The 23,477-nt window shown below is 35.8% G+C and overlaps 1 protein-coding gene across 8 annotated transcripts in view; it reads left to right on the forward strand.

The window, feature by feature from the left end:
- The window catches only part of SMOC2 (SPARC related modular calcium binding 2), a 251,531-nt gene that overhangs the window by 78,388 nt on the left and 149,666 nt on the right, over positions 1-23,477 (forward strand). For all 8 annotated transcript variants that reach the window (XM_072643931.1, XM_072643932.1, XM_072643933.1 and 5 more), the window contains exons 3-4: positions 16,191-16,297; positions 17,235-17,334. In XM_072643931.1, coding sequence (XP_072500032.1) covers positions 16,191-16,297; positions 17,235-17,334 — 207 coding nt within the window. The remainder of the gene's footprint in view (positions 1-16,190; positions 16,298-17,234; positions 17,335-23,477) is intronic.

Below are 23,477 nucleotides of genomic sequence, written 5' to 3' on the forward strand. Positions count from 1 at the left end.
GTGTGATCCTGTGCAAGTCACTTACAGAAATCCGTAAGACTGTGCAATGCAAAAAGTTGACTTTCTGTATTCTTAGTGAGAGTTCTCATATAAGAGTTTCCCACACTGCTGAACTCTTTGATATAGATGAAAACAAAAGATAAGGTATTTACTTGTCTGCATATATATTTTTTTCCTTCTCCAACTGAATGTAAATTCTTTGAAGATGGGTCTGTTTCAAGTTAGCAAATATTTATTCAGTACCTACTATGTGGCAGACACTGTTATATCTTAGAGATACAAATAATGGCAAAAATAATCTCTGCTCTCAAGAAGCTCACAAGCTAATGAAAATATACAAAGTATACATATATGTATATATGCACATATACATAATAAATAGAATGTATAACCATAAGGGTTATAAGAATATCATATTATATTTATATATAATAATACTTATATAATTTAATATACAATATGAATATTATATAACATAAATTGAAGTTAATTTCAGAGGGAAGGCATTAACATTAAGGAGGTTTGGGAGAATTCTTTAAAAATCTTAGATTTTAGCTGAGATATGAAAGAAGCTAGTAGAGATGAGGAGGGAGAGATCATATACTACTTTACTTACAGAAGTTATTGTTAGTGCAGGCTTAGGATATACAAGTTTGAAAAATAGAGGAGGTCAATTGGCCTCATTAATAGTTTCTATTTTATATCTCATTCTTTGCGATGTTCTTTTAGATATCAATCAAACATTCTGTTGAAGGCATTGTGGATGTCCTCAGATTAAGTTTTTACTACACTTGCTGCCTTTAAGGATGGAATTGTGCTTTTAGATATCATGGATTTCTTAGATACGAACCAGAAGGTTTCAGTTCCCCCTCCTGGTAGAAATCAAACAATTGTGGCAGCCTGTATTATAGTCAACTTCGAGAACTAATATTCTAACATTTTCTTTCTGACCTCTTAAAGATTCAAAACTGAATTACTTTTTGACATAGGCAGTAAATTTGAATCAAGTACAGGTCCTTGTGGACCTGGTTTTAATTTACTTATGCATGGGCATAGCCTGATCTTCTGGGATATTTCCCCTCTATAGATTTCTTATTTGTTTCATCAAATTCTCACACCGTGAAAGTGAGGCTGTTGTCTCTTACTTTTTGCTAAAGTAAAAGGACACTGTGTTCTACGAAACAGTTGTTAATCATTCATTTTGGTTGTGTCCAACTCTTCTGACTCCATCTGGGGTTTTCTTGGCAAAGATACTGAAGTGGTTTGTCATTTCCTTCTCTAGCTCATTTTGCAGATGAAGAAACTGAGGCAAATGGGGTTAAGTGACTTGGCTAGGGTCACACAGTTCATAAATGTCTAAGACTAGATTTGAACTCAGTAAGAGGAGTCTTCCTGACTCTGGATCCAGCATTCTATCCACCATCCCACCTAGCTGAAAAAGAAATAGACAACCATTAAATTTTGGCCACTTTATTCAATACTAGGAAAAGGAGGGTTAAAAGAAAAACAATACAATATCAGAGCTGGAAGGAATCTAGTCATTACTTAACCTTCCCCTCTATCTCCCTGCCCCCCCTCATTTTGCAGATGAGGAAACAGAAACCAAGGAGGATTCATGATTTGGCTAAAATCACATAGCTAGTTGGTAGAAAGAAAGGGTCTAGAATCCAGATCTCTTTAACTTCCCTTCCTGAGCCCTTTCTACTATAGCACACTTTGGATTGCTTAAACACTTCTCAAAAAGGAAACAAAATATGTAACCAGTGGCTCACTGTTAACTCAAGGGATTTGCAGACACTTAAAGGATTCAAAATATGGTCTGGTGTTATGCAGCCCTTTGGCTCTACTTTTGGAAGCCATATTGTCTGTCTGTGGCTGCAATTTCACTTGGAATGTGGATATGATAATCCCATGAATTTCCAAATCAACAGTTGAAAAATCCATATGTTTATTTTAACATCACATATAATAATTCTTTATGTCTTAGCTCAGAGTTTAGATTGATAAAGGAACAGGGGACAAGAAGAATAAGAGAGTATCCTGGCAGTTACTCAGGCTGAGTGTTTTAAAGAGGTTATTTCACTGGTTTCACCATAGGCCTTCTGCTTGTAGTAAACGTCAGGGAACTCTACTCTGATGAGTGCCCAGTATGACTGATGCATGTTTGCCTTTACTAACATCCACAGTTTGCTTACACTCTGGCAGATGACCCAAAAGACTTCCCATACTAAGGAAATGTATCTCATTTCCCCCACCCTTCTCCATGTCCTTGATTTATCTAGTTGTCCTATACTGACTACCTCTTCATCACCTCCATCATTTCAGATTTCCAGTCTGTGATGTTTACCATCAGTCTTTTGAGAGAATGCAAAAGAGTATGGGAAGGTGGATGATATGTGCCAATCATGATAGTTTTTTAAGAAAGGAAGGAAACAAGCATTTAATAAGCATTAGTAATAGTAATTTCAGGAATTGTGCTAAATGCTGGGGATGGGAATTGTGTGTTCATCCTTCATTGAATATAAACAATAGGGAATGATTGGTTGATTGAAGTCCTTCATCTTCGAAGAAGACCAAAATGACATCACCATGACAAAGTGAAGTTTCAGTGTGTCCAACTGTAGCTGATCAGACCAACAGAAGCTCGGAATGTTCTACCACAGGTTGGGCACAGGTAGTCTGTGTGAATATTTGAGGGAAATATCCCAAATTTGAGGATCCTGCATTTACTTTGTGTTGTCTCAATTCTGCTTTGCTCAAAGAGCACAGCACCCTTTCTGATGTGGGTATGCCATACTGAGCAGTCCTGTGCCAGTGTCTCCCATGTTGCACAGTCAAATCCAAAGTTCTTGAGCTAGACCTTGAGAATTTCCTTGTATCGTTTCTTCTGGCCACTATGTGATCACCTGCCCCATGTGAGTTCTCCATAAAATAGTGTTTTTGGCAAATGTACATTTTGCATTCGAACAACATGGCCAGCCCATCAGAGTTGTACTCTCTGAAGCATAGGTTGAATGCTTGGCAGTTCAGCTCGAGCGAGGACTTGTGTCTGGTACCTTATCCTGCCAGGTGATCCTCAGAATCTTCCTAAGACAGTTCAAATGGAAGCAGTTCAGGTTTTTGGCATGGTGCTGATTGACTGTCCATGTTTCACAAGCATATAACAGTGAGGTCAGCACAAGGGCTCTGTAAACCTTCAGTTTGGTAGTCAGTCTAATAACCTCTTCTCTCCCAAACTTTTCTTCGGAGCCTCCTAAACACTGAGCTGGCTCTGGCAATGCGTGCATCAACACAATAGGGAATATAAACAAAGAGAAAGATAGTGCTTGCCCTCAGGGAGCTTAATTTCTTTTAGGGGAAGTCAAAAATGAAGCTGAAAGCCATGAGGGGGAGATACTGGGAAAATGAAGACAGCTGGTACAGGGGCATAGTTTTGAAGTTTAGAGAAAATCAAGAGTAGGATTGGGATGGAAATGAAGAAAGGCTGGTTGATGTCCCATCACCAAATGGAGGCTCCCGTAAAAACTTCATCAAATGCAGAAGGGTAGGCCTTCTGGAGGTACATTCTGGGTTGAACAAGCTGTACTGAAACAGGTAGGATGTTTTGAGGCAAGGATCCTTCAGTAGCTCAAAATAGTTTGAGGAATGAGATAACAAAAGAGGCATGATTTTGATGTCCGAGGAAACTCAGGAAAAGGGATGGGAAGGATATAAACAATTTATAAGACTAAGAAACAAAATGATATTTTCATCAAAAATGAAAAGATATTCATCCTGCATGCCATTCTCCAATAGGGGTTTTCATATTTTGAATGAGAATTTTGTCCATTTAGGTCTCCATGTCTGTGTACTTTTGCTATGTTATTTTTTTTTTTGAGTTGTGATATATAATCACTTTCAGATCACACACAGAACTTCAAATCCAAAGGTAATTAGATTTGTTTTAAAATGTCACATATTTCATATGATAACCTAACTACATTATTAATTTTAGATATAATCATGATCAATTTTACTGATTAATTTCATGTATGTGATGCTTGTTCTTCTTGAATGCAGCATAAAAATTATTGCTTCATTCTTGAACCAGGAGTCCAAATTCTTTTTTGTTTGTTTAATTTTCTACCTGGACAAAAACAAAAATAGCTAAATACTATTAAACTGTGGGACTGTGCTGGTGTTTCTAATATCTAAATATAATGATACTTGGCAAAAATAAAACAAAAACAAGCTCTCAAAGAATATTTTCCAGTTATAGTGATTTATAACAAGCACACTTAATTTGGATCAAGGAGATTTAATAACTGATCATTTACTATTTTTTCATGTTGTATTATTATTGTCATCATCATCACCATTATTATTGATAGATAAAATCAGTACTTCTTCCTGAGAAACAGAATTATTACATAGGAAGTGAATTATTATCATTATAGAGTCAGATTCACATCCTATACAAAGATGAGGATTACTCTTGTCACTATTGCAACTGAGATGATAAGTTCTTAGGACCTTTGTTCTTTCCTTAAATAATTCCCATAGTATTGCGAAGGATTTTAATCTGGTCTAATAATGAATATTATTGTTATATAAGTCTTAGTACTTATTTATGGTACCTTTCATCTAAGTTCAGTTCACTTATTACAAAGCCTTTTATCTTCATAATCTCCTGAAAAAGCCTGTTGCTTAAAATTTTGCCACATGATTAGGTCAAACAACTGAAGTTTTTCTTATATACCACATCACATCTTAGAGGGGTGCTAATACTACCAGGACTTTCACAGTACTTTTTGTAAAATACTGGTGATCATTTAGCTGTTACCGATCATTCCTGAGAAGGACATTAAGGAGCCCCTGATTTCATTTGGTTGAGAATAAATTTTCAGAGATCAGATAATGTAAGGTTACATAGACTAAAGCATTTTAGATCATGGTCAAACATCCAAATTGTTATCTTTAGTGTCTGACATACTCCCTGAGTGTATCTGGTATTGAAGTGAGTAATATCTATAGAAGAGTGTTTAGTAGAAGAAAATCAGATTTTTTACCCTTCTAATAGAATGGTGGGTGTTTCTCAGCAGTAACCTGTCTGACTGCATGTCTCAGTTTCTCTGTTTTTCTGCCTATGCCTGGTATGTCTCTTTGTTTTTTTAATCTCTTTTCTTCTCTCCCTTTCTGCCTTCTGTGTCTCTGCCTCTGTCTCTGTTGCTCCTTCTCTGTGTCTAAGTATCTGTCCTCTGCCTCTTTATGTCTCTGTTTTCCTTTATCTCTCTGTCTCTCTCTGTTTCTCTGTCTGTATTTCTCTCTCTCTGCCTCTTTCTTTCACATAACATACACACATACACACACACACACACACAGAAATAAAAGAATTCAAGCTGCTGGCGTACGTCTTCTCAAAGATGCAGTAAAGTTATTTGAGTAAGTTATATCAGAAGAACTTGAAGCCAATGAAACTTTCCAGTGGGATATTGGCAGTTTCTATAGTTGTAAATCATCTCCAGTTGGTACAATAGTATATTTTCAGAATTTCCTCTGCTAATTTATTTCATTATAGAGTACAAGGATATAGTACCTACCATAATTCTGGGCAACTTGGGACTACTTTATAAATATATTATAATAATATATGTTCTTGTTATTTATTTATTTATTTAGTCATTTAGTCATATGCCATTAACTGGATGAATGACTAACCTAACCTTTCCAATCTCTGTTTTCTTATTTACTAAAGGAAGGTATTGGATTAAATGATCTTTAAGGCTTAAGAGGTTGTGATCATTGAGGTGTTTTGGTAACAATCCTCATCTGCTCCTTTTCTTGAACCATGGTTCCTTAGAGGGCTGCCTTTGAAGATGATAGGACAATTTACAATTGTACCAGCAACAACTGAGATGTTGGGGTGGTTTACTTAATCAATCCATAAAAGAGCACTTAGAGATGGTGGGCACTCTTTGGTCATTGCAAAACTATGGAGTTGCTTGTCCTTGATAACCTGGAAGTAAAAAGTTTGCATTTTTTTACCTGAATCACCCAACCTCCCCTTCTTGAAACAAGGTGTTCTAAGAAGTAGTTATTGATGATTTCTCTTTTCTTTTAATGTGCTCCCATCACTAGTCCTCATTTATATCTTCTTATTTAAGTTAGTTCCCTTCCATTTCAAATACACAAGGGCCATATCTGAAACATTATTCCAAGCACAATTGGGCTTGTGCTTTTTAATCATATCTGTCCTCTTCTTTTGCCGAAACTCTATATGGTTGATGTTTACCTTAACTCTTTTATGGTGCTCTAAATAGGTTTGGTGTTTAGAAATGTCTTTCTTTATAGGCTAAAGTAGACATAACAAGAGGTTTTACCTTAGGTCTCAGGTTCAAGCAATGATCAGAAACACACCAAAATATGTTTGGAATGTCACATAAAATATATTTCCCCTTTTTTGCTTAAATTACACATATAGCTATGAAACAATAAGTAGTCAGGCAGTGTAATACTTACAAAATATGTAAATGGACAGAACTCCCAAACAGATGTTATAGTGTGTTAAAATGTAAGTCTCCAAGTACCATTGGTCTCAAGAATCTCAAATCCAACTATGTTAGAAATGGTGACTTCTTATTGATGATAATGATGGCTATGAATAGTCTCCAACTTAACATATTTTGTATTGACTGTTTATATGTTTTAATAAGCTGTAAACAGTTCATAGTTCTAAGTTTAACCTCATTGGCAACTGTAACTACTCTGGCAATAAGCCCACTACTCTCGATCTCATGTGTCTCTTGCACTTAAAATAAAATTACTTCTAGCGGTTGAAAAGTTAGTGTCTTTTTCAAATTATTTGGAATTCTATACTGATATTCTTGCCAGTAATAGACAGGCTGAAGCTCTGAATATACTTCCCAGCAAAATCTTATGGAGAAATGCCACTATGTTAGGCAACCCAACTGCACATGAATATTTCAAGTGTTTGGCCTTACTTGGGAACCGAACACATTTTTCAGTCAAAATACAGCTATTTAATTTAGGTTTTTCGAAAGAGAAAGAAAGTGTTATTTGTGCCAAAGAGAATTCCAGAACAATAGTTTGAGTTTAGCTCACAGTTTAACTCTTAGAATGATGAGTGGTTTAGATATTACAAATCTGAAAGCCACAGTGTCTGTTTCTGTCAGATGCCTATTGAAAGTATGCTAGTTGAATGACAGTATTACAATTATAGACATCTTTAGGTGAATTCACTACAAAGGAAACCTATGCTTTGTCTATCCATTCAATTGAACACACATTTATTAAGCATTTTTTTGTATGCAAGACACTGTTGTAGATTCTGAAGAACAATGAAGACATCTAACACATAGCCTTATCTTCCAGAACCTTGCAGACTAGTGGGAGAGATACGAAGTATATCAGCCAGTTGATAAACATTTATTAAGTGTCTACTATGTTCTAGGCACTGTGCTAAGGGCTAGGAATGTAAGAAAGAAGCAAACAGCGGTCTCTGCCCTCTAGGAAAGCACAATCTAATGGGGGAGACAATAAGCAAACACACAAACGTGCATATACACACATACATACAAACCTTATACAGGATAATAGGAAATAATTTTAAAAGAGAAAGCACTAGGATTAAGAGGGACTGGGAAAAAAGTTCCTGTAGAAGATGGGATTTCAGTGGGGATTTAAAAGAAGTCAGGGAATCTAAGGGACAGAGATAAGGAAGGGGAGTCTTCCAAGCATGGAAAATAGCCAGAGAAAATGCCTGGACCCAAGAGATGGAGTGCCTTGTTCATGGAACAGCAAGGAGGCTAATGTCACTGATTCAAAGAGCTCATAGTTTGGAGATTGGTCTTTTTTGAGCATACATTGAAAAATTATTAAAGGGTTTTATCAGTTGAATGACACAATTAAAGTTGGCCAAAGAATTGACCAAAGGGCTTAGTAGTTAAGATGATAATACTGAATATAGGAAGACTAGTAAAGAATTGATTTAAATATTATAAGAAATATAATGAGGTCTTGAATTAGGATGATAGATACAAAATATTTTGGGGGGATGGAATCAATATACTTAATGATGGATTGGAAATGAGTGATTATTCTTGGATAGAGCAGACTCACACCAGTACCCTAGTAGTTTATGTTTGATGCTGGAACAAAAGGAGACACCTGTAGTTCATTCATTAGTTCATAAAACATAATTACTTAATCATAGAAAGAGAAGGATTTCAATAAGGATAGTCTTTTGAGAACGTGTTGAGTTGACTCATTTAACGGAAGCTCCTTTGACTAAACTTTCCGTCATTGCCATTCTCATAAACCAAGCATCAGGAAAAACTAACCTATAGAGCACAGAACAGGGATCAAGATATTGCTCCCACCATAAATGTGAATGAGCAGGAAGCATTAAAGATAAGTCCAAGGTTGTGAGCACAGTAAGATTGAGTGGCAACAACCAAAATGAGGGAAGCAACAATTTTGGATTTGGAGTAAAAAGTCTTGGGGCTTTTATCTAGCTCTGCCACTTACTACTCATTGACCTTGGATATGTCATTTAATTTCTCTGGGTCTCAGTTTCCTCATCTGTTAAATTAGGAGGTTTCACTAGATGACCTCTAAGGTTCTTTTCAGGTCAAATTCTACAAGTCAGGAGAAAGAAGGAAGGAGAGGTTTTGATAAATTTGTCTTAACATGTTAAGTTTGAGGTGTCAGTAGAACATCCAGAAAGAAATATTCGTTAATCAGATCAATGGGTCTATATCCTTGGAGAGAATTCAAGACTAGAGAAATGGGGTTCATTTCCTTTAAGTTAACAATAAAATCATTGGATGTGTTTATGATTACTAGGAATATAATGTAGAAAGAGGAGAGGGGTGAGTGAATATTTTGAGAGACTGATCTTGTAGAAGGAAGAGGAACCAGTAAAAGAGACAAGGGGAGAGCAACAAGGTAAATACAGTAGAACAGCCAATCAGTCAGTCAAGAAGGTGAGTCCAATGTCACCGTTAGGAGGAGGGGAGTTGATCCAGAAGTATTGAATGCTGCAGAAAGATAAAGGAAGAAGAGAATGAGAGGAAAAAACCGCCTATGTAAGAGATCACTAATAACTTCCTAAAGAACAGCGACAATAGAGGAGGGGAGAGGGAAGCCAAGTTGAAAGGAACTAGAGAGAAAGTGGTGATAAAGTGGAGATAGTTTAGGTTGAATACTCTTTGAAGAAGCTTAATGGTAAAATGAAAGAGAAGTGAATGAGCCAGTTGCAAGTATTGCAGAAAGTCCAAGGAAAGATTTTTTTTTAAAGGTTAAGGAATTATTGGAATAGGTTCTGTTGGAAATGCCATAAGAAATGAATAGCTCAGTATTTCAGCGGAGCTGTGATCTCATCAGTGCATGTATTTCTTCCATTGGAACAGAATTGTATCCCACCCATACTTTATTTGAGATATTTTCTATATTCTTCCATAGATCCTCCCCAGAGTATTGAAGTCCTTCCATTAGGTCTTTTACTTTTTTGTGTATGCCATTGGGGCACTTGGGCTGTCCATCCCTTTTCAATTCTGCATGCTCTCTGTGATATTTTTTACACATAACCCATCATTGGAAACATGTGTATTTGTCCCTTGTTACCAAAGAAGACCATGCCATCAGAGAAATGATGACATGACTTGCACTTGACTTTGTTTTGAGTGACGGAGGGCTGTGCAGGTCACCAGCCTCACTTCTCCTCCAGAGCCATCTGAATCCAGTAACCAGATATTCATCAGGATGACTGGAGATGACCCTGGATGAGGCAATTGGGGTTAAGTAACTTGCCCAAGGTCACACAGCTACTGAGTGTCAAGTGTCTGAGGTGAGATTTGAACTAGCTCCTCCTGACTCCTGCATTGGTGCTCTATCCACTGCACCACCTAGCTGCCCCATTGGAAACATGTAGGAATCAACTGATATCCATAGCACATATCTTTGTTTCCCTCTAGGTGATCTGCAATTTTGATTCCTCAGAGTTTATAATGCTCCAAGGTTCACAACCATACATAATTGCTAGGAGAATATTTATATGAAAAAGTTAGGTCTTTGTACCAGGGAGCAGTTTGGCATCAATAAAATGACCTTTAAAATTCACTTTTGTAAGATACTGTAATGTGTTTCTCTTCCCTCTCCAATTCATCATCCACACCACTGCCAAAATAATCTTCCTAAAGTCCATGTCTAATCATGTCACCCTTCCACTCCAAAAATATTCAGTTGCTCCCTGAAACCTTTAGGATGAAATACTAATGGCATTCAAATCCTTCCCAGCCTGGCTTTAATCAAATGTCACATTGCTCTCTACATGTATTCTGTAACAGGCAAAATGACCTCAGTATTTCATCTCCTACCTCCATGCATTTATTTGCACAGATCATATCCAATGCCGAGAATGCATGCTTTCCTCTTGCCTGCTATAATCCATCTTTTCCTTCAGGTCTCATCTGATACACATCTCCATGCTTATTCCAGTTGCTAGGACTCTTATAAGTACCTTGTATTTTTCTTATCTTTAGATATGTGATAATTTCTCCTATCTAAAACCCACTAAAATCTAAGCTCTTTGAATGCAGTGATTCTTTTATTTTTGCCTTTATGACTCCAGTGCCTACAACAGTGCCTTTCGCATAGTAATGAATTTATATGTTTGTGGAATTGAATGCACTTGATCCATGGAAATAGCAAGCCAAGGCACTTTTTTTATATTAGATAAGTTGAGAGCCTTGAAAATAATTATCACTTTATTTCTTAAAGATAGTCTCTGAGACTCTAGTATCTATTAGAACTCCTTAGTGAATTTACTCAGGAGGAATTAAAAGTATAAGAGTTGAAAGCATAGCATGTTTATTTCCAGGCTTTTTTTTTTCCACTTTTATATAATACTGCATCATGTAGAACTTTTAAATAAAAATGTCAATGAGAAGGTCTCTCCAGGGGAGCTGTTCAGCCTTTGTAGCCATCAAATTCACTGGTGTCTATAAACATCAGTGTGTTATTAGTCTCCCTTGGTTTCATCAAAGCTTTCAGCTCACTTCAAGTAATGCTTTCTAAAATATTTCCATGTAAGATCTTTGAGACAGCTGTCTCTTCAAATTATTGTTTAACCCCTATCTGAGGAGTTTTTAAAAAGTAGGAAATGATTTGCTTCCTGCTTAAAGAAAAACCATCATCAGTACTAACAGATGTAAGACACTGTGGTTTGTTTCTACCATTTTGATGGTTCCTATGACAAAAACATTTTGTTGAACAAACAAACCATGTCTAGTTATCAGAGTAGGAAAATAAAGATAAACAATTTTATTTCCAGTGAGAGGAAAATTCCAAATAATATTATTTTATGTTAACTAAAATCATCATCATTCTAAAAACAACGACATCTCGTTTATGAAAAACCTTGTCTGTGGTATCTTGGTAAGGAACGAAAAAGTTAGCTATGTTGACCTGATACAGTCTTTAAAGTAAAGACTTCCCAGTATTCATAATCAAATCCATGTCAAATACTGGAGTTTTTTTTTCTTTCCATTTGTAAGGTAGAAGAGCTGGGACTGAATTAAATGAACCACTTGCCCTTTTCTAGGATCATAAGTATAATCTTTTAGGTTTACTCTGAATTTACTTTGGGGTAAAAATTGGCCAAGCCATCGTAGTTTAAAAACAGCTATGAACAGGAATGGCATGACACTTGTCCTTTGAAGATTCAACATCTGGACAACTAGAATTACAGTGTCCAGAACAAAACCACAGCAGATGCCTGGACACCAAAGAGCAAAATTCCACTTGAAAATAGGCCAGATCTTGCTGTTTTCCCAACCAAACATATCAAAATGTGAAAATGATGTAGGTGCAAGCATTTACAAACCGTAAATTAAAAAAAAGGATAGTGTGAAGTTCTGTTTGATAAAAAGTAAAGAAAATGGGGTCTGTAGTAGAACAGGATGTACACAGAGGAAAGTAAGAAGAGACATAGAAGGATGGGCATTGAATTTGCATGATTTAGCAGGTAGTAGAAGGAATATATGTGAAATATTAAAAAAAATTAAGTTGGTACTAGTAACAAAAAGAATTTACTTTTTTAAAAAAATTTCTCCCTCGTACTGATTTCCTTGAGATAGTAGCTGTTGCTGTTTCCCTTCTAGCCTGATGTCTTTCTTTTTCTTGAATCATTAAAGGGGCTATGCCCTGGCGACTTCTTAAGCAGTCCTATTCAATGAATGGGCTTTACCTCACCCTAAGTGAGTACCTGCAAAGACCTGAGCCTAAAGGGTCCAAGGTCTCCCAGTGCATCCTGGGTCATCTCCAGTCATCCTGATGAACATCTGGTCACTGGATTCAGATGGCTCTGGAGAAGAAGTGAGGCTGGTGACCTGCGCAGCCCTCCCTCACTCAAAACAAAGTCAAGTGGAAGTCATGTCATCATTTCTCTGATGGCATGGTCTTCTTCGACAACAAAGGACAAACACAAAGCAATTTTTAAACATGCACACACATCAATATGTAGGTATGGGTACATATGTATGTGTATCTATGTGTGCATGCACATGTATGTATATACAGACTAGGGCTGGAACTATGATTTTGTTGGCATAAGGCACTACCAAGTAAGGAAACTCTGCAATGTGGGTCAGCACTTTCTTTGTAATTGGGATTCTTAGTTGCCTAGAGCATTCAGAGGTTAAAGGATTTGTCTGAGGTCGTGCTTCCAATATATTTCAAAGTTAGGACAGATATGAACCCTCCTCTTCCTGGCTTTGAGCCTCTCTCTCTCTCTCTCTCTCTTTCTCCCTTTCTCTGTCTCTGTCTCTCTCTGTCTCTCTCTCTCTCTCTTTCTCCCTCTCTCTCTCTCTGTCTCTCTCTCTTTCTCCCTCTCTCTGTCTGTCTCTCTCTCCCTCTCTCTCTCTCTTTCTCCTTCTCTCTCTCTCTTCCCCCCCTCTCTCTTTCTTTACATGTGTATATATGTGTTTTCATCAGTTTTTATTCAAATACCTCCTAATCATGCAGGATTATACAACAGGGAATTATAGAACCTGCTTAAAATTATTCCACAAAAGCAAGTTAGCAGTCACTTTCACTTTATTAAATAAAAATGTTACAATGAAAGGTCTAGATACTATTTTTCACATCTTATACATTATTCTTTTTATCCCATTATCCAGGTATTCCCTGTTGCTAAAGCTCAGTTGCTTCCTATGACTAAATAATTCAAAAAATGTTAGGCAAAAAGCTAGAATTTAATATTCCATTAAAACTGATAGCTACAGGTTTGCGAAGCATTATATCAGCTGCCAATATGAAGCTTTTAATAGACATAGAGATCCAGCCCAGGAATAAAACCAGCTAGTCTTTTGGAAAATTCATCATTTTTTGGCATTTTCCATGATAATTCAAATATTAGAGATAATTCATAACTCTATCTGTACCATACTAGAGTCCTTGCACACTGAAACTTATATCACTTTTCCTTTTAGACAGTCAAACCGCAGGTTCTACAAAAAAAAAAAAAAAATGAGGACAGAAGTCCACCAAAGCAGTGATTTATCCTCAGTTAAAAACACAGGCTACATTAAAACCACATGTTGCTAAGTGCTGGATAGCCAAGGCCAGCATTTAGAATAAAGCTTAAGGCACTGAAACTTGGATAAAGATGTTCTTAAATGCTCAGGTCTGTAGTACACAATAGAGCATGTTAACCAAGGTGGGTCTATCAAAGGATAGTGTCAGAAACTCAGCAATCTTGAAGAAATGCTAAAGGCAAAAACTCTATTTAGCACAGACACTGAGAGCAGCACCCCAGAATTTCCTAGAAGAAGCACAATGGACCTTCTTATCTTATACAGTTGATTTAACTGTGATTAAAAAGTCATGCTACAAAGGCTAAAGGAGGAGAGAGATCGCCTTTGAGGGGGATCTTCTACATTTGAGAAAGTCTTTAAGCTCTCCTAAAGCAGCTGGTGATGCTTGAGCAAACTGGGGAACTAATTATTTTTAAATTATAAAATTTAAGTGAACTACGTTTTATGACCCAAAACAAGTAAATGTATTCTTGAGGTGCTAATCTTAGGATTCAAAGCCTGTGGGAGAAAACACTAAGAAGAATTTTATTCTTAGCAAAATGTTTTCCTGGCCCTGAATCTCTCAGATTATTGGACTGTAGTCATGTTAAAACTCATTAATTTGTATCAGAGACCTGAAAGTGACATTTGTAAATAATGTAACTTATTAGCTTAATTTATTCAAGAACAGTTCAAGATTGACATTATTAAGACAAGAAAAGCTTATCCTTAATTATCTATCTCATTTATTCCAAGCAACTAAAGCAGCATATCTACATAATTTGTATGTACTGTGCGTATATGTATCTTCTGTATTCCTATTTAGTTACATATTGTTTCACCCATCACTGATTGCAATGTAAGTTCCAGGAGGGCATAAACTATGCATATATATGTATACATATACACACACATATATATGTGTGTGTATATGTATACATATATACATATATATGTATATATATATATATATATATATGGAGAGAGAGAGAGAATGAGAGAGAGAGAAAGAGAGAGTATTTTCTGTGCTTAGCACAGTGGCTGGCAAATAGGAAGCATTTAAGAAATTCTTGTTGATTCTTTGGTGTAGATCCTTAAGTGTTAGTTTTACGATCTCTCCATATACTAATAAAATTTTTCCATAGTATTATATATGCTTTGACTGAACACATTTTCATTAATTCATTAAGGAGAGATGAGCAGTTTTCCTAAGAAGATAAAAATAAAGTTTAATGTAGGGATTATAATAATATGGGAGAAATATTTTAATACTTCAAGTATCTTTAAGGGTATCTTGGTAGTACAATGGATAGAGTGCCAGGCTTGAAGTCAGGAAGGCTCATCTTCCTGAGTTCGAATTTGACCTCAAACACTTAATAACTCTGTGACCATGGGCAAGTCACTTAACCCTATTTACATCAGTTCCTCATCTATAAAATAAACTTGAGAAAAAAATGACAAACCATGTCAGTATCTTTTCCAAGGAAACCCCAAATGCAGTTACAGAATGTTGGACATGACTGAAAGAACTGAACAACCAGAGAGTGGGTGCTCTTTTCACTGATACAGGTGATAGTCTTTCCATGACTTAGTAGCTAGTTGTCAAAATAATGTGGTCCTCAAATGTGTCACTCTGTAGATAATCTGGTGAGGATCTTCTTCAGATGTATCTCAAATGGTCCTCAGGAAATAGTCCCATCGATGACCAATACTTAAAGCTTTTCCAGGTTGATTACAACTACCATAATTCTCTCACTGTTGTGCTCCAGAGCTTAGCATAATGCCTGGCACATAGTAGGCACTTAATAAATGTTTACTGATTGGTTTGTTTATTGCTTCAAAAAGCTACAATTACATCCATTCCTTGAAGACAATAGTGTAGGACTTTACTGGAGGATGCTAAAAACAATAGTTTAAGTTTATTGAAAAATTTTTGGGGAGTACTTAGAATGCTTCCTAGTTATCCAAATTTTTTTCTTCCAAATAATTCCTTGAAATTGGAAGAGGAAGGATTTCATTTTCTTTTTTATACCAAGTGAAACTAAGGCATGAATGATTGTCGTAGTTTTATATATACCTTATATTCCTACTTATGGGCCTCGTGGATACCTGTATTTCTCTAGGACTTCTCTTTGTTCCTTCTACTGCTCATCTTTCCCTTTAGTTTCTGGAGTGAACCCAGGACTGTTTCCTTTTTGAGCTCCCATTTGATTTGAAGAGTTCATTTGGATATAGATCTTTTGTTCAACAGATAGGCTATTGTTTGAAGCAAGCTTATAATATCCACATTTTATCCATAAAGCGTTTATCAATTTGTCATAAGAATTATAGTGCAGATTGAATAGTTGCCATTGTGTTTCTCTTTTTTCTCACTTTGTCATGAATCAAATGATTTCTTATGTTATGCAGGATTATAAAGAGTAAATAATGTCATAAATGTTTCAAGTACAGAGTAAATTACCTTGTTTTTCTTTTAGTGGATAAAAAATAGATTTTTTCATGGAAGAATTTTATAGAGAAAAATATTGGGTTTTTTCTTAAGTCTAATATGACTATGCACTTTGTATGCTAATCTCTACATTTTTTAACCTGATGCTACCCTTTTATTTTCTTTAGATGTATCAAGATGTGTGGCAGAAAGGAAGTATACCCAGGAACAAGCACGGAAGGAATTTCAGCAAGTTTTCATTCCAGAATGCAATGACGATGGCACATACAGCCAGGTTACAAAGCTTTTTGAGTTGTGCATCTGAGCAAGTAGGGGAAGAAGCCGATGAAGAAGGGAGGGAGGAAGTAGCCAAACAGATGTACAGTGAGGAAATTAGCCATTGTTGGTTTGGTTTCAGTTGTTTAGTCATTATTTTCTTAGATAACTAGAGGAGAATTCATTTGCATACACAATTGTGCCTGTATACATTAATTATTGAGTGGTAGGCAGAAGATTTATTACCCTAGACTTTATATCTCATATTGATGATGGGTATAATATAGGCTAATTTCCGTACTTATGATTCTCATACTAGGACATACTAATTCTTCCACTGTGACCTTTCAGAAGGGTGGGAATCTTTTTTTGAACTCTTGTTGTCACTTAGAGTCACAGAATGATAGGAGCATTCTATTTAATTATCTAGCCCAATGTCTAAAATATCCAAATGAGAATTTCCGAGATTTAGAGATTTTAAATGCCTTGTGTTCTTTTTGTGAAAGTTATAATACTACTGAAGGAGGAAGAGGGAAAATGGTAAAGAGAGGTAATTTTCTGGTTCTCTTAAGCACATGATGCTTGTTAGATGAGGTCTTTGTAAAGGCAGAATCAAGGTCAGGGCTTGTGTAATGGAAGGAATAAAAGGGCACTTGAATCACCTGCTCTGTATCCTTAGGCAAATCACTTAACTTTTTGAATCACAGATCCCCATTTATTAAAAAGGAATGGTTGAATTAGATGACCTGAAAGTTCCCTTTAAGCTCAAATATTTTATGAATAGAATCACTGAACCATTTTCCATTATTATGTGTTACCAACACACTGAAGGCTCTGTAGGTATCCTTCTGGATAAAACAACTTTTTGTCTTAGGTTTTTAAAACTACATGTGCTAGAATAAATATGGAACATCTCTCCATGTTGAAACTCCATTCATTGTGTGATTTCCTGACAGGTACAATGTCACAGTTACACAGGATATTGTTGGTGTGTTACTCCCAATGGACGGCCAATCAGTGGCACTGCAGTAGCCCACAAAACACCCCGGTGCCCAGGTAGGCTTAATAAACTGGTCATACATACAAAATTGTCCTGGTATAGTCTACAGGTCAAAGGGCAGGAATTCAATACTTTGCATTTTGTTTTGTTTTTTCTTCTGTTAAGAGAGTAAATGATAAAGAGATTGAGTCTAAGTGGACTCATAAAGATGGTGGGAATGGGTTCTGATCACTGATTGGAAAAGGTTTAAAAGTCATCCTTTCTTCCTTCTCCTCCCTACCATGTAAGCCTCTCAAGGACAGGGACTGTTTTCAATTTCTGTCTTTGTATTCTCATTTTCTGGTACTGTCTTGTGCACATCATGAGCACTGAAAAATGCTTGAAAGTTATTATCTTTCTTTCTTTGGAGTGGAGAGTGGGAAGACCATTTCAATTAGGAGACACCTTGTATAAGTTTCTGAAAGAAGCCACCATCAAAGCAAAATTGTAATGGGTTATGATGTCAGGATTAATTTCTTTTTCAATGTATCACAAAGATCATAGTCACTAGGGAAAATGACTAAATATTACTTTTGGACAAAACAGTTACATGTTCTGGTTTTGTGCATAATTCTGCTAAGGAAAAGTGGCTAGTCATACATCACTCTGTTTCCAGACATTTTATTTGTGTTATTTTATTATCCATATAAAATGGGCTTGATGTACTAAAGGTAATAATGTTGGCAGAAGAATAATCCATAAATGGGTCTGTTTTCTGTTACTATTTTATAGCAAATGCTATAAAAGATTCAGATCTTTTTTCATTTTTAAAAGGTTTTACTATCCAATTGCAGATTACTTTTCTGGGCTTGTCTTATCAGATCTGTTAAAACTTTGCATGATCAACACATCAAATCAGTCAACTGGGAATTTTGAGATGGGCACATTGTTCATTTTAAGGAGACTCAAGTCAAAAATATATTTACCAATTATCACATAATGATACATATTAACATTTTGGAACTCAGAATATTACCTCTTTAGAGCAGTAGAGCTTTCATTATTATACATTCAACTGACAGCTCATAGCTATTGAATGCTTCTAAAAAGTTATTAAATGTAGAATGATGAAATGCATATTTATTATGCTCTTAACAGATCTGAAATATTTGGTTAACTAATATTTATGGCGTATCTACTACACAGTGTCAAGGGCTTTCTTTTCTTTTTTTAAATTATTAAATACAATTATACAGATTCTGGACATAACCTACTTTTAAAAAACACTTTTATAATTTAAAATGAATTAAATAATAGTTTAATATTTAAAATAAATATTAATTTATTCCTCCTCTAAAATGTTTTGAAACCTTACATGATAATGTGATTTTAGAAAGTGCTAATTAAGTTTATTAATTGAATAAATTAAATATGGATTTTCTGCATATATTCTCTGGGAAAATGTAAGATGCAGGATTACACAGAATGGGCTTAGAAAAAATAAATTTCTAAATTCCAATGTTTACATCAAATTAACTTCTCCCCCTTTATAGTTTACATTACTCTTTTCCTAACTAATTTTCTAACCAACATTCTGATGTGATGAAATATACTGGTTTTTCTTTCACAAATTCCTTTAAATTGGAAGGTTGTTTTAAAAAGTAATTGAAGGGTTATTGCTATGCCCTTGTGAATGTATACAAATAATAAAAATGCACTGGGAAATAGTCATATGGATGGGAAAATGGCAACATAGAAGGTTGACTGAACAGGAAATGAGATAGTGTGTAAAAAATAAGGCAGAGCATGCTTCCAATTCAAACATATTTGACCGGGAATATGGTGGAGAACATTCTCATCAATTCAGAAGAAAAATATTTTGTATTTCTTTTTAAAAAGAAAAAATAGGTAGAACCTATCCTTGTTTATGATATTGTTTTACAAGGCTGTTTAGTCTCCCTCCAGATGTTTGTTTCTCATTATGTAGACATCTTTAATGATGGTTTAGAAGCAACTTCTTTACACCTGGTTGTTACTATTAATTTGTTCCACAAACCTCATACAATATTTATGTGAATTTTTTTGCCTCCAGATGTCTTTCATGTTTTAGTGTGGAAGGGGAAAAAGCATTAGAAGGGGAGCAGGTGCATATACAAAGACTTCTTTTGGAAGATGTATATAAATGTGGCAAGATGTCAGGGAGTTGTTAAATTTTAAAGCATAGGAAAGGAATAGGAAGGAACTGCACACATTAAGAATATACTTCCACTTTTTATGGATGTAAATGCCTCTCTTCCCTTACCAGTCTGGTGGAAAGAATGCTTCGCACAGGACCTGGCACATAGTTGGAGTTTAATAAGTGCTTATGGATTGATTGGTGTTTTTTGTTTGTTTTTGTCTTTTGGTTTGGTTTGCTTTTTTTTTTTTTCTGAGTCCAAAGAACTGAGTTTGTATCAAGGTGCTACCATTTATTAACTGTGTAACCTTGGAGAGGTTACCCAACCTCACTGGACCTGGTTCCTCATCCATAAAATGAGGAAACTGGACTAGATAATCTTGAAGGCTCCTTCTAGCTCTAAATCTTATAATTTTCGTTTTACGTGACCCAATATAGATAATTCAGAACAATTAGACAGAATATTTTTCTGTTTTAGTCAAACAGTAAATATTTATTAAGCACTTCCCATTTGCCAGGCACTGTCCTAAGTGCTGGGAATACAAAAAAGACGTTTATAAGATATAGAATATCTGTTTATACGATATCGTTTTTAGTACTAGGAGGAATATTTTGCCAAGGGTTCAACTGGAAAACCCAAGAATTTCAGCTAGAAGGCTGTCAAAATTAACCAGTCCTTCCTCTGAAGGAACTTACATTCTTTTAGGGGGATGATAGTGAGAGAAGTGGAAGACAATAAGTACCTGAATATGTATTTAGAAAATATATACAGGAACCACCTCTCTCCCTCCACCAAATACACACAGACAGAAATTTTGGAGAGGAGGACATTAGCAGGTGGGGGAGGGACAGGAAAGGCTATGTGTAGAAAGTAGAGTTTGAGTTGAATTTTGAAGGAAACAAGGGATTCTAAGTAGGGGAGCTGAAAAAGGAGTGCATTCCAGATAGGAGGAACTATTGTTCAAAACCATCGTGTGCTGTTCAGATTTCAAAGGAGAATTAGAGTTGAAAAAAAGCCATGACATTTGGCAAGTGGAAAATTATTGGTGACCTGAGAAAAATTCCAGAACCTAGAATTTGAGAGTTAGATAGGATCTTAGTGGTCATCTATATGTGGAAAATAAACTACCACTTCTATGTACTAGCAATTGGTTTTCAGATCTTTAAGGAAATGAGGAGTCTAGTACCTCCAGAAACAATCTCTTCTACTTTTGAACCTAGGCAGTTTTCCCCCTACATCAAATCCAAACTTATCTCTTGGAAACTTGTCCCTGTTATTCCAAGCCATGCCTCTAGTGTCCAGGCATATCAATATGTTTCTTGATGATGCTTATTCCAAGATGATTCCAGCAGCAGAATGCTCAGCAACTCCACAGCATAGACCTTGTCTCAATCTCTAGACAAGAGAGACTTTCATCTTCAGCATGAACCCTACTCAGTGCTACAGAATCTTGGAATTGGAAGGAATTTGCCTGGTTCATACCTGAATGAGAATATTCTTCACATCATCCTTGGCAAGATGTTTTCCAGCCTTCGCTTGAAGACCTTCAGAGAGGGAGCTCTTATTACCTCCTGAGTCTGCCTACTCCACTTTTGGATAGCTCTAATTATCTGGAAATTTTTCCGTACAGCACTTCAAAATCTACTTCTAAATAACTGTTGCTCTTAATGAACTATTACCATGATTTCTCTTAATTTTACCCACCAGGACCAATCAGAAAAATTCTCATCTTTGTTCCATATGTCATCCTTTCCCATATTAGGTGAAGCACATTAGTTTTCTTCAAAGTTTTATCTTCATTGTGTTAAGCACTCCCAGTTTCTTTGATCAATCCTCATATGCCACCATTTAGTTTATCCAATTCTTTCCTGAGGATACTATAGTACTGCAGATGAAGTCTGACCCAGGAACTATTACCTGCCCCTTTATTCTGGGCACAAATCCTATGTTTATGCAGCCTGTTCTCAGCATTTTCAGTTGGTTTCAAACTACTTGGTAACTTGCCCTACTCAAGGAGGGAAGGAAGTAAGAATTTGTTAAGTACCATCTCACTTGAGGTGCTATTATGATCCCTATTTTATAGATAAGGAAACTGAGGCAAACAGAGGTTTAACAACTTGCTCAGTCACATAGCTAATAACTGTCTGAGGCCAGATTTGAACTCAGGGCTTCCACTTTCTAGACCCAGATATCTATGCATTGTACCACCAGCTTCCTAGGTCAGTAAATGCTATGTCAACCTTCTGACTCATTTTGGGTTTACAGTTCATTAAAGCCCCCAGATCTTTTGGGAAAGAATTATGCTCCAGCCATGGCTGGCTTATCTTTTGCTTGTGAAGCTGATTTTTTGAAACTGAGTGTATGAGCTGTAGCCCATGATATGACCAGCCCACAGCTAAGGATATCCTTCACATGCCTCTATTTTCAGTTTCCACTCTTTCATGTATGCACCTTCATTCCTGGAATGAATATCTTTCTCTTTGATAGAACAAAAACAAACTAAGAGTTGATTTGTTCTGTATTTTATCTGTGATCTATTATCATTTTCCCATTATAGAATCATAGATTAAGAATTGGAATAGACCCCTAAAGATAATTGAGTCCAACATTTTCCCTATATAGTAAGATTACACTTTCTTTTTCTTCTACCTACCATATGTAAAATTCAGCCCCCCACTTTGGGGGCAAGTCTCAGCACATTCTGGGTTTTAACTTTCTTGACCTTATTTTTAAATAACTAACATATGATACCTCTTTCTTCTTACTTAAAAAAAACACACACACACACACCCATTTCTCTGTTCCTTTAATACTTAAACTCATCAGACCATCTCTCTGGGCAGTAACAATTATTTCTTTTAATGCTTTGGCCTTTGTCATTGAAATTATTCCGGACTACATTATCAGAATGGCTTTTTCCTTAAGAACCTCCCATCCATCTCAGCACAGTTTCTTCTTTAAAGTCTCAAACTTTGGGTTGCTAATACTTATCTTTTCTCTGAACTTTCTGACATCTACTCTTCTGAAGCTTATGCTAGGTTCCTGCATCTGGCTTTCCATTTCTTATCTATAATAAACTCTAAGATGATGTGGCCACATTTTCCTCAAGATTTCCTTTGTTTTGTCTTCTTTTAACAATTAAATGGTAACATTTTTTAGCAGATAGAAGACTCATCTCTGCCATTAACCAGCTGTGTGATTTTAGGCATATTATTTAACCTATTTGGACCTTGGTTTTCTCACCTATGCAATAAGGGATTTGGACATTAATAATAATATTGGCTAACATTTATAATTTATGTTGCACTTTAAGGTTTTCAAAGTACTTTCCATGTCTCATTTGATCCTCATAACAGTCTAGTGAGGTAATCATTATTATGATCTCATTTTATAAATGAGAAAACTTAAGACTGAGATTGATTAAATGACTTTTGCCAAGGATCATAAAGCCAATAAATGTCTGAGGCAGGATTTGAACTCAGATAGATCTTCCTGACTACAAGTACAATGCTGTGCTATGAGGATTGCTCAGGCCCCTAACTATATCTCTCATCCTATGATAACTTTTGTTGTTCAGGCACAGAATAACAATCTTCATGTTGCTAATTTTACTTTTTGAAACATGGAATTGTCAGCAACAAAAACAAAGTTAAAGATTTATTGGATGCTCTGGTTTTGCACAAGGAGACTTTTAGCATAAGTCCATTTAATTGACATTATTCAGCATTATTCCGGCTTGATTCTGTGCAGTTTTGTAATCTGTGTTACGAACCCAATATCCATTCTTCCACCTGACTAGGTGGTCTGTAGTGTACCTGCACAAAGATATTGCTTTTAGTTTTTCCATCCTTTTTATTCTAACTTGGATACCTCCATCATGCTTCCTCCTTTGGATTAATGAAATTTTTGTAAGTGGTGCACTTTTAGACTGAAGGTGTTCTTCCACTGGCCCTTTTATCAATCTATTTTCCATTTCCTTGTTTCAGTCATGAACTAAGTCATCACTAAGTTTAACTAATATCTATTGTCATCATTTTCTCCTT

Source organism: Notamacropus eugenii, chromosome 2, assembly GCF_028372415.1.
Source record: "Notamacropus eugenii isolate mMacEug1 chromosome 2, mMacEug1.pri_v2, whole genome shotgun sequence".
Lineage (NCBI taxonomy): Eukaryota > Metazoa > Chordata > Mammalia > Diprotodontia > Macropodidae > Notamacropus > Notamacropus eugenii.